Source organism: Monodon monoceros, unplaced genomic scaffold (assembly GCF_005190385.1).
Source record: "Monodon monoceros isolate NGI ecotype Baffin Bay Population unplaced genomic scaffold, NGI_Narwhal_1 Super_Scaffold_7, whole genome shotgun sequence".
Taxonomy (NCBI): Eukaryota; Metazoa; Chordata; class Mammalia; order Artiodactyla; family Monodontidae; genus Monodon; species Monodon monoceros.
In genome coordinates this window covers 105,108,218-105,119,381 of record NW_021703784.1, presented here as the reverse complement: position 1 = coordinate 105,119,381, position 11,164 = coordinate 105,108,218, and the positions used below count along the sequence as shown (strand labels likewise).

The 11,164-nt window shown below is 53.3% G+C and overlaps 1 protein-coding gene across 1 annotated transcript; it reads right to left on the bottom strand.

Annotated features, from left to right (window-relative positions):
- Positions 1-9,484: 9,484 nt before the first annotated feature.
- Positions 9,485-10,678, bottom strand: MRGPRG (MAS related GPR family member G). Its single transcript, XM_029207056.1, has one exon. It carries the CDS (start codon positions 10,676-10,678, stop codon positions 9,485-9,487), a length of 1,194 nt encoding a protein of 397 aa, XP_029062889.1.
- Between the last annotated feature and the right edge of the window lie 486 nt (positions 10,679-11,164).

Sequence of the window (11,164 nt, the reverse complement as noted above, 5' to 3'; positions counted from 1 at the left end):
GGCTCTGCCGTGGCCCTGTTGGGGGACTGGGGACAGCCCCCCTTTGCCTGGGCCTCCCTCTCTCCATCAGCAGAATGACGGGGTCCCATCTGGGCGGGGGAGGGGGGAATCTTACCCTTGCAGGGGGTTCAATGACACACACGTTTTGTTGCACATTATACACAAAAGAATGTTCGTCACGTCCACAAGGAAACGAGCTCCCTCCCATTTTTCTCAAAAAGGGGGGCTCCCTGGGTCTGTCTTTCCCCACATTTCACTAAGAACGGGAGCAAAAAGACCCATGCACTTTCCTCTTCAACCTAGGAAACAACAGTGTGATGTAGCGGTGTGGCCTGGTCTCAGGGTGACAGTGGAGAAGGGGACTCCAGGAGGCTGGCCCCTCCCCACCCCTCCCCTGTGGGCCGGGGGCAATGTGGGTGAGGTTTGCCAGTCTCTGACATTTAGGAGAGGCTAGAAATCTGGATTTTGATGAGAAATTTCCCAATTGTTAAGTGCTGGAAACTAATTCAGACTTAACCCTTGTGAATGCCAGCAAAGGTACCTGACCTCAGGCTCTTGGGTCCCCAGTGGCTGACCTCTGGCCCAGGGATGACCACTGAGGGCCTGCCCTGTGTGGTGTCCGATGAGCTCTCAGGCCAAGCAGGGCCCTGATGCCCACTAGAGGTGCAGGGCCGTCTGAGGCTGTGAAGCATCCTTGTCAGCAGCTCCACACTGTGAGTTTTGGTCTCTCCTCAAAGCCCCCGCCTTGGCACCTGGGGCTGCTGGAGGGTGATCATGCGGACAGACGGGCCCCCGGAAGCTCTGGCTAGCAAAGGTCAGCCTGCAAGTGGGATGTCAGGGCACTGCACGAGGGCAGAGAGGGAAGGCAGACAGGCTGAGGGCCTCCCTGGACTTCAGAGCAGTTTTCCTGGAGGTCCAGGAAGCATCCATTCACTCTGCAAACTCTCAGCCCCTGCGGCCTGCAGGCTGAGGGGGGCGCAGAGCTGAGGGCTGCAGACTCCGTGCCTGAAGGGACAAAAGCCCTGCTGGGAGGTGATGACAGCCCCGGGAGACTCCTTCCCTGGGAGAACTGTATGCTCACCCACAAGCGTCCCGTGGGAGGAGGAAACCGACACTGCAGCCCTGTTTAGTCTGTTGCCAAGTCCAGCTGATTCACCCGTAAGTCATGGGCCCGGGTCCTGCCCTTTTTCATTCTTCTGACCATAACCAGCTCCTCTGAACTGGATTCATACTTTGAAGCTCTGACCCCCAATGGGATGGTATTGGGAGGTAGGCCTTTGGGAGGTGATTAGGTCATGGGGGTGGGGCCCCGTGATGGGATTAGTGTCCTTATAAGAAGGGGCAGGGAGAGACATCTCTCTCTGCTGTGTGAGGACAGAGAGAAGGCACCATCTGCAAACCAGGAAGAGGGCTCTCACCCTCGCCCTACCATGTCAGCACCTTGATCTTGGACTTCCAGCCTCCAGGCTGTGAAAAAGGCATTTCTGTTATATAAGCCGCCCAGTGTCGGGTGTTCTTGTTATGGCCGTCTGAACCTACAAAGACATTAACATCGCTGGAGGCTTGATTTATGCCAAACCTCATGTAACGTGCTCTCTGTGCAGTGAGTCACCTCATTTAATCCTCATGCAGCCCCAGGAGATGGGTATGGGCCCCCCAACCCTTGGGGACATACATGTTTTGGAATTCAGAATTATCCTTATTCTTTTCATTAAAAAAAATGCGTACAATGAGAGAGCTGGAAGAGTAGCTGGAATCAGACGAACCCTACTGCTTTCAATAATCAGAAACTGCCAGTGCAGGGGATACAGGTTTGATCCTTGAGCTGGGAAGATCCCACATGCCACGGAGCAACTAAGCCCATGCGCCACAACTACTGAGCCCACGCACCACAACTGCTGAGCCCGCGCGCCTAGAGCCCATGCTCCGCAACAAGAGAAGACCCCGCTTGCCATGATTAGGGAAAAGCCCACGTGCAGCAATGAAGACCCAACACAGCCAAAAATAAAAATAAATAAAATAAATAAATTTAAAACCAAAAAGCGACTGTAAGAAGACACAGGAGAGCAGATAAATGCAGGCAGAAATTGGAGGGACGCAATCTGGATTAGTTTCTCTTCACTGCTCTGACAAATGAGCATGGCCTTGGTGGCTTAAAGGAACAGAACTTCTTACAATTTTAAGGCAATTAATGAATTAGTTAATTAATAACTTTATTATGAATTATAGAGCCTATAGTTCTGGAGGGTGGAAGTCTAAAATGCTGGGCTGTACTCGTCTGTGGGCTCCAGGGGGAATCTGTTCCTACCTTTTCCAGCTTCTAGGGGCACCTGTGTTCCTTGGCCTGTGGTCCGCTCCTCCATACTCACAGCCACTGGTGTAGCATCTTCTCTTTCTCTGACTTTGCTTCCCTGTGTCTTCCTTCTGCTTGCTGTACCTTCTCTGGTCTTCCTGTCTCCCTTTTATAAGGACCCCCTTCTGATTACGTTGGGCCTACCTGGACAATCCAGGGCAATCTCCTCACCTCAAGATGTTTCATTTAATAACACCTGCAAAGTCCCTTTTGTCATACAAGGGAACACTCACAGGTCGCATGGATTAGGGCATGGATATCTTTTAGGGGGCATTTTCAGCATACCACAAGCACAGGTGTTTATAGGTGTTGTGTTTTTTTGATGGGCTGATCCTTTCATCATCCAAAAAAAATGTCCTGGCTTATCTCTAGTAACAATTTTTTACTTAAAGTCTGTGTTGTCTGGTATTAGTGTAGCCACCCCTGCTCTCTTCTGGTTATTGTTTGCATTTTATATCATTTTACATTTAGACTATTTGTGCCTTTGAATCTAAAGTGTGTCTCTTGTGGGCAGCTTATAGTCGTATCATTCAAAAAAAAAATCTGTCTGGCAACCTACACTTTCATATGGAGTGTTATTATTACAAAGGGTGTAGACATCTTTGGGGGCATTATTCAGCCTACCACATGATTCTGGGGGGAAGGAGACAAATTGGTGAGCTCCACATCTATCCAGCTTTTCTCCGGTGGTGCGTTGAAGATTGGGGGCAGGCAGAAAGTGGTCAGTCTTACTGAGATGGAAGACAGAGTTTGGAATTTGGGGCTGCCAGAGGGACTGGAAATTGAAGGAGAAAATCCGAGAACAGAGAGATACACAGAGAGGAGAGCCCCCCCAAATCTGTGTGCAAATACCCCTCAATTCCTTGGGAGCTCCCATTGGGTTAAAAAAAAATACTACCCGATAATATGCTGTTTACAAGAGACACACTTTAAAGATGCAAATGGACTGAAAGAAAAGAATGAAAAAATATGACATGTAAACAGTAATCGCAAGATAGTCAGTGCAGCTAACTATTACCTTCGAATAAAGTAGACCTCAAGGCATGAACTATCACCAGAGACAAAGAGGAACATTTCATGATTGTATTAGTAATCTATCGCTTCATAACTAATTACTCTAAAATTCAGCAACTTAAAACAATAAACTTTTATTATCTCATAGCTTCTGTAAGTCAAGAATTGGGGAGTGACCTATCTGGGGTAGTTCTGGCTCAGGGTCTTGAAATCAAGATTTTGATCACAGCTGTGGTCATCTGATGTCTTGACTGGGGCTGGAGGGTCTACCTCCAAGATGGCTCATTCACATTTAAGCTAAATTCAAATGGTGAAGTGGAAAAATTCCCTGAAAAACGAGACTTTCTAAAACTGATGCAAGAAGAAAAAGAGAATCTAGGTAGCCCTGTATTTTTTAAAGAAACTGAAATTGTATTTTACACTCCTCCCACAAAAGATGGTTTCTCTGGTGAAAGAGTGCTGGTCTTTTCCAAATTCTTACAGAGTAACAGGGGATAACTGATACTCCAAACTGACAAGGGCATTATGAGAAAATAAGCTAGAGAACAGCATCTCCCATGAATGTAACTGCAAATGCCATTACCAAAAGATTAGCAAATCAAACCCGTCAATATATAAAAAGGATAATTAATCTACTATGGCCAAGCAAGTTTTATCCAAGGACTACAAAGTCAGCACTGGAAAATGAATCAATGTAATTCACCAAAGTAACAGACCAAAGGAGAAAAACCATATGTCATCTTAATAAGTGAAGAAAAAGATTTGATAATGTTCAATACCCGTGCATGAGTAAAAAAAAAACCCAACTCTAAGAAAATTAGGAATAGATGGAAATTATATCAATATGATAACGGGCATATACAAAAAGCCTACATATAACATCATATTTAATGGTGAAATATTGAACACTTTTCCCTGTAAGACTGGGAATAAGGCAAGGATGCCCATTTTTACCATTTATTTATTTTCTTTTTATGTGGACCATTTTTAAAGTCTTTACTGAATTTGTTACAATATTGCTTCTGTTTTATGTTTTGGTTTTTTGGCCCCAAGGTATGTGGGATCTTAGCTCCCGACCAGGGATAGAACCTGCATCCCCTGCATTGGAAGGTGAAGTCTTAACCACTGGACCATCAGGGAAGTCCCCATTTTTACCATTTCTATTCAACATTGTATGAGAGAGGTCTTAGCCTGTGCAATAAAGGAAGAAAAGGAAGTAAAAGGAAGTAGTAAAATGATCTCTATTTACAAATGACATGTTTGTGTACATAGTACACAAACTAAGTAGACTTCAGAAAGACTATTAGAACGAATTTAGTAAATTGGCAGGAGAGTTATTCAATCCTATAAAAAGGCAAGATCAAACAACTGGAAAATGAAGTTAAAAGATAATTTTGCATAGCATCAAGACACCTCAAATACCCAGGGGTAAACTTTCCGAAATATGAACAAGACACCTATGCTGAAAACTACAAAAAATACCTGACAGAAGTCAAAGACTGAAATAAATGGGGCTTAAACATGCTTATCAACTGAAAAACTCCATACTGTTAAGATGTCAGTTCCCCATGAATTTTTTTTATAGAATAACTGAACAGATTCAATGCAATCCGAGTCAGATTTTCAGTAGATTTTTGAAAAAATTGTCAAGCTGATTCTAAAATTTATATAGAAATGCAAATCTTGAAGAAGGAATAAAAAATTGTAGGACTTAGACCACCTGACTTCATGATATACTTTAATGCTGGTAATTAAGACAGTGTGACGCTGGTATGAGGACAGACAAATAGACCAACACAGAACAGAGTCCAGAAATAGACCCACCACATACAATCAACTGATTTAGGGTAAAGGCGTCCATGTTATTCATGGGAAAAGGGAAGTCTTTTCAACAAATGTTACTAGAATGACTGGTTAGCCACATAGAAATAAAAGAAAACAAAAACCAGCTGAAACTTGACCTCTGTTTCACACCATCTACATTTAAAAAAAAATAATAATTTTATTTATTTATTTATTTGGATGCATTGAGTCTTTGTTGCTGCACGTGGGCTTTCTCTAGTTGCGGTGAGCTGGGGCTACTCTTCGTTGTGGCGTGCAGGCTTCTCTCATTGCAGTGGTTTCTCTTGTGGAGCACGGTCTCTAGGTGCGCGGGCTTCAGTAGTTGCAGCACATGGGCTCAGTAGTTGTGGCACATAGGCCCTAGAGCGCTTGGGCTTCTGTAGTTGTGGTATGTGGGCTCAGTAGTTGTGGCACATGGGCTTCCATCACAGTGGCTTCTCTTGTTGCGGAGCACAGGATCTAGGCGCGTGGGCTTCAGTAGTTGTGGCACGTGGGCTCAGTAGTTGTGGTGCACGGGCTTAGCTGTTCCGAGGCATGTGGGATCTTCCCGGACCAGGGCTTGAACCCATGTCCCCTGTACTGGCAGGCGGATTCGTACCCACTGTGGCACCAGGGAAGTCCACACTGTCTACATTTTATTTGTGATGAATCACAGGAAATACAGACCCGGGAGGAAGGTCACATGGGTGTCTCATGCCCCATGCCTCCCTGGGGTGTCCTCTGTCCCGTATTGGTGCGCACCTGTTCCCATCCCGGGGTCCAGCTGCCACAGCCTCCTCTGGGGACCCCCGTCTTTCTTTTCTTCTCAGCAAGTGCCTGTGTTTGGGGCCTTTCAGACCGCCCCCAACTGATGGCAGTCCTTTCCTTACACTACTTTGTAAGGCTCAGCGCAGACACCCCCTCCTCCAGGAAGCCTCCTCTGCTTTCTGAGTGAGGGACATGAGACCCTCCCTCTTCTGTGCTTCCCTAACACTAAGGTGATGTGATGATTTGTCACCCACACTGGGACACGTGTGGGTAAAAAGGGGCAGGTAATGATTGTCAAGGGTGAGCCGAGACAGAAGGTGCCTCCCTGAACCTCTTCACACGCTGTCCTTGGATTGTGTCAATGTGTCTGTCCCTTCTCCAGATGCTGAGCTCCTTGGGGACCAGGGCCACACCATGACACGACCCTCCCTCGAGCTCCCGCCTAGTGCCTGGCCCCGAGTTGGCTCTGTTGGGGTTTGCTGGCTGAAAGGGGAGAGTGTGGCCGAGAGTAGGTGACAGGCTGTGGTGGCTGGACTAGGCCGTGAGAGCAGATCCCCTCCCTTCTTCACCCCCCTCTCAGGTGTCCCCCCTCTCAGGTGTCGGGTCAGTAGTCAGGGCTCTGCTGGCCTGGAATGTCCCAGGACCCAAGACAGACCTGGTCCGAGTCCATTCGGTGGTGCTCCACTTCGGCCATGCCCTTGATTCACTTGACCCCATCTTTTGCGCCATCACCCGTTCACCCAACCACAGGTCCATCCATTCCACAAATACTTGTCAGGCCCCTCCGCCTGGGCCTCCGGTTCTCGGCCCAGGGAGACAGCTCCCCCCAGGAGTCCACCTTCCCGTGAGACACATGGACACTAACAGGGGTGCAAACATGGGTGCAGGAAATGCAGTGCGTGGTGGGTGGGAGGCCGCTCTGGGCAAAGGGGTCCCCTTGGGTTCTCAGCCAGGGCAGGTGAGCACCAGAGGAGCTGAGGGCAGGGCGCCCGCTGCCAGGGAGCTCCCGGTGTCACAGGACAGACCGGCCCACGGACGGGTCCTGATGGCCGAGCAGGATGTGCCAGGAGCAGTGACGCCAGCAGGCAGCGTAGGTGGTGAGGTGAGGTGAGTGCCGAGGTGAGGCTGGGCTGGGGCCATCCGGAGGACTGCCCTGAGACGGAGGCAGAGACGGGGGATGCAACGCGGTTGGCCTTGAAGGTGGGGACGGGCCCCAGCATTGTCCGCCCTCTGCGAGCCTGGCTGCCTGCCTCCTACCTCTGCATCCCGGGAAGGAGATGCTGTTCCCTCTCCTTTTGCAGACACGGCTCCCCGCTATTCAGTGACTCGCTGGAGGTCACCAAGCTGGAGAGGTGCCAGTGGGATGGGAGCCCAGCCCTGTGACAGCCCCGTCCCTCCAGGTGGCCATCACTCCTCCAGGACTGGGAACACGCTGGCTCTTTGGGCCCAGGCTGCCGCCCGTTCGCCCCAGCGGCGGGTTCCAGGGCCAGAGGTCCCGCACTCCCCATCTGTCTAGACTGGGCTGTTTATCACGCGCCCCAGGGGCAGCTGACCGTCTGTCCCCAGTGGCAGCACACAGATGGATGGCCCCTCAGGGGGCCTCACAGCTATTTCCTGGGGCTGGGAGGGCGGGGCTTATGCTGGGGCCCCTCTGAAGCTGCCCTCACCCTCATCCCATTTCCAGGCGTTCCAGGGAGGAGGCCACACCCCTCCTTGGGGTCCAGCAGGAAGTGGTCCCACAAACGGATGGCCCCTCGGCACCCTACCCCCCAAAGCCAAGGCTGGGGTCCTCACCCACCTTCCTGAACCTGCCGAACGGGATGGTCTTTAGTCTGCCAGAGCCCTGGCCTCCCTGGGCTGGAGTCATCCAGTCCTAAGGGCAGCCTGGGGAGACCAGGCAGGGCGACCAGGACTGGCCAGAACCTTGCCCATCCCAGGGAAGGATGGACAACCTGCAAAGGTGTTTCCGGGTTGGGGGGCTATAGGTAAGTCTTTCTTCTTTCCATTTCTTAATGTTCTCTGAAGTTCCCATAATGAGCAACACGTACATTTTCTAGTGAAAAAAGGACTTTTTAAAACAATTCTCCTGGAGTTATAAAATGCTTTATTGTAACAGGTTTCACATAGGATATATAGAATGTTTTCTTTTTGGTAAAAATTGAAATTTCTGTGGGTCTCTATTAGAAAAATAAACACAGCTGGAGGGTTCTATGCCCAAAATGTCTCCCTCTAGGTCCAAAGAGTTTTGGTGATTTATCTTTTCAATATTTTCTGTAGGACTTGAAAGTCTTGACAATGACTATGAACTGTCATTTAAAAAAAAAAATCAGGGCTTCCCTGGTGGCGCAGTGGTTGAGAGTCCGCCTGCCGATGCAGGGGACGCGGGTTCGTTCCGCGGTCTGGGAGGATCCCACGTGCCGCGGAGCGGCTGGGACCGTGGGCCACGGCCGCTGGGCCTGCGCGTCCGGAGCCTGTGCTCCGCAGCGGGAGAGGCCACAACAGTGAGAGGCCCGCGTACTGCAAAAAAAAAAAAAAATCTTCAGAGGGCTTCCCTGGTGGCGTAGTGGTTAAGAATCTGCCTGCCAATGCAGGGGACACGGGTTTGAGCCCTGGTCCTGGAAGATCCCACATGCCGCGGAACAACTAAGCCCGTGCGCCACAACTACTGAGCCCACGTGTCACATCTATTGAAGCCCGCGCGCCTACAGCCCATGCTCTGCGGCAAGAGAAGCCACTGCAGCGAGAAGCCCGCGCACCCCGGTGAAGAGTAGTCCCCGCTCGCCACAGCTAGAGAAAACCCGTGTGCAGCAACGAAGACCTAACACAGCGAAAAGTAAAAATAAATAAATTTATTTTAAAAAATCAGAGACACATACAATGATTTGTTCTTTGAAAGCTAAAAGGAATGGCTGCAGTTCCCTCCCTCCCTTCCTCCCTCCCTTCCTTCCTTCCTTCCCAAGGGAAGCCCAGGGGAGTGGGAGGAGGGTGGTGCAAACACTGGCTGGGCAGGGTCTGCAAGGAGTGGGCAGGGATGGGTGGGGGTGATGAGTGAGCAAAGGATTCCTGGGAGGAGGGGAAGTTGGAAATGGGGGTTGGGGGCAAGAGCACCCTCTAGGCAGCAGGTGTCCAGGACCCCCGTTCCGGGCGACAGGGCTGGAAGGGGCAGGGGAGGGCCCAGCTGGCGCCAGGCTCTGCAGTGACCCTGCTTTGGCGGGCACACTTATGGGTGCGTTTGGTGAGGAAGCAGCGCCATCTGGTGGCCGGTGGGGAGACTGCTGGGCAGGGGTCACCTGGGCGCTGGGAGCCTGTGGGTGCGGCAGCCCGAGAACTCTATAGTGGAAGGATCACAGCACGGCCTCAGCGAGGACAGGCCCCGCCCAGCTGCCCACGTGGGCCTTGGGGGGCGGCCTCCCCTCCACCCCAGCCCTCAGCTGGTGGCAGGGGGGGAAGGAGGCGGCAGCTGGGGTGCCCATCCTCACCCCAGTCCTGGGGACTCCCCGCTTAGCTGCTGTGTCTCTGGCCTTCTCCTCAGGCCTTCCTTGTACTCCACAGGCTGGGCATGTGGGAGTCAAGACCACGGCTCTCCTGATGCCCCCGGCCCTTGGGTCCCCAGGGCCAGTGAGCTGGGGGGGGGGGTCGGGATGACACATGGTCCTGGAGGGTCTGGTGAAGGGTCGGGGGGACCCTGGCCGGCCCTGACATGCGGCCCATGGGCAGGGACAGCCTCCCGGCCCCCAGCTGGGCCCCCTCCCCCAGGGCCCTCTGGAGGACCACCTGGAGTGGCTCCCGCTTGCCCGGCTGCCGGCCCTTCGCGAAGTAGATGAGCGGCCTGGCGCTGCAGGGGACGCAGGCCAGGAGGGTGGCCAGCAGGAGGAACACAGGCAGCAGGAGGTTCAGGATGGGGTGCAGGGTCCAGTAGAGGATGTAGGGGAGGCCGCAGAAGAAGAGCAGGAATACGGAGCCCAGGAAGTTGCCGTAGAACCGAGGGCGCGGGCGCTGGGAGCAGCACGTCACCCAGACGAAGAGTGCAAGCCCGGCCACGCAGGCCACGCAGGCCAAGGACAGCAGCCACGTGACGCTAGCCACGTGGTACCGTGGGCAGGTGGACAGGCGCAGGCCCTCGCGCAGCAGGCCGCAGGCGTTGGCGGGCAGCAGCACGGCCGGCGGGGTCAGGGCCCAGATCAGGCCGCAGACGATGCCCGACGTGTGTCTGGGGCGGCAGCCCCGGTAGCAGGCGGGGAAGATGTCGGAGAGGCAGTGCTCGGCGCTGAAGGCGGCCAGCAGCCAGAGCCCCGCGGAGAAGGCAACAAAGGTGACGGCGAAGTAGAGGCTGTCCTTGGAGCCCAGGGCCGCCTGGACGGCCGAGAAGCCCCGCTGACAGCCCAGGAAGAGGAAGTCCGCGGTGGCCACATGGAGGATGTAGACAGAGAAGGGGCCCTTCTTGATGTGGAAGCCCAGGTGCCAGAGGACCAGCCCGTTCCCCACCAGCCCCCCGAGGCCCACAGCCAGAGTGAGGTAGAAAACCACGCCGGTGAAGGTCCTCCAGAGCCCGAACATGCTGGCTGGCTCCGCGGCCGGTGGGAAGGACCCTGGAGAGAGGCCACAGACGTTGCCGTTGTTATCACCGCCCCGGGAAGGCGGGTGGCGTCCCGGCGCAGCGGGACAGATGCAGCTGCAGCCCGGGGCGCCTTCCCGGCCAGTGCCCAACCCTTCAGGCCTCATCGCCTCTTTGTAAAAGGAGGGCTAGGTAGGATGCACCCAATACAGGGAGGTGAGGATGGCCGACCAGGTGGGCAGGCCTGCCCCCGGCTGGGTGTTTAGATTAAATGCGCAAAGATCGATTGACACGGCTACACCGCGGTAGCCGTGTCGCAGAGGTCAGTGATGGCTGGACAGGTCTCTGCAGGCAAAGGGGGCTCTCATGAGGACACGACTCAGGGACTCCACGGGGGCCCTCCCACCCTGGAGGGCCAGGACCACCACTCTGTCCTGCACTTGCCGTGGACAAGGGTGGGTGCAGATGTTCTGGTGGGGGCAGTAGGCGGTTGGGCGGATGAGGGAAGGCTGGGGGACGTGCCCAGCCTCCCCTGCTCTCCCGCCTGGGCAGGGATGCGACCCGGGGCTCCCGCTGCCAGCGGGTCGTGCCGAGTGCGGCTCTGAAGCCTCAGCATGTGTGTGGACTTGGGGGCGGGGCCCCGGTCCTCTGGG

Coding starts and splice junctions, on each gene's coding strand:
- MRGPRG (XM_029207056.1), bottom strand. CDS start 10,678: ATGAGGCCTGAAGGGTTGGGCACTGGCCGGGAAGGCGCCCCGGGCTGC.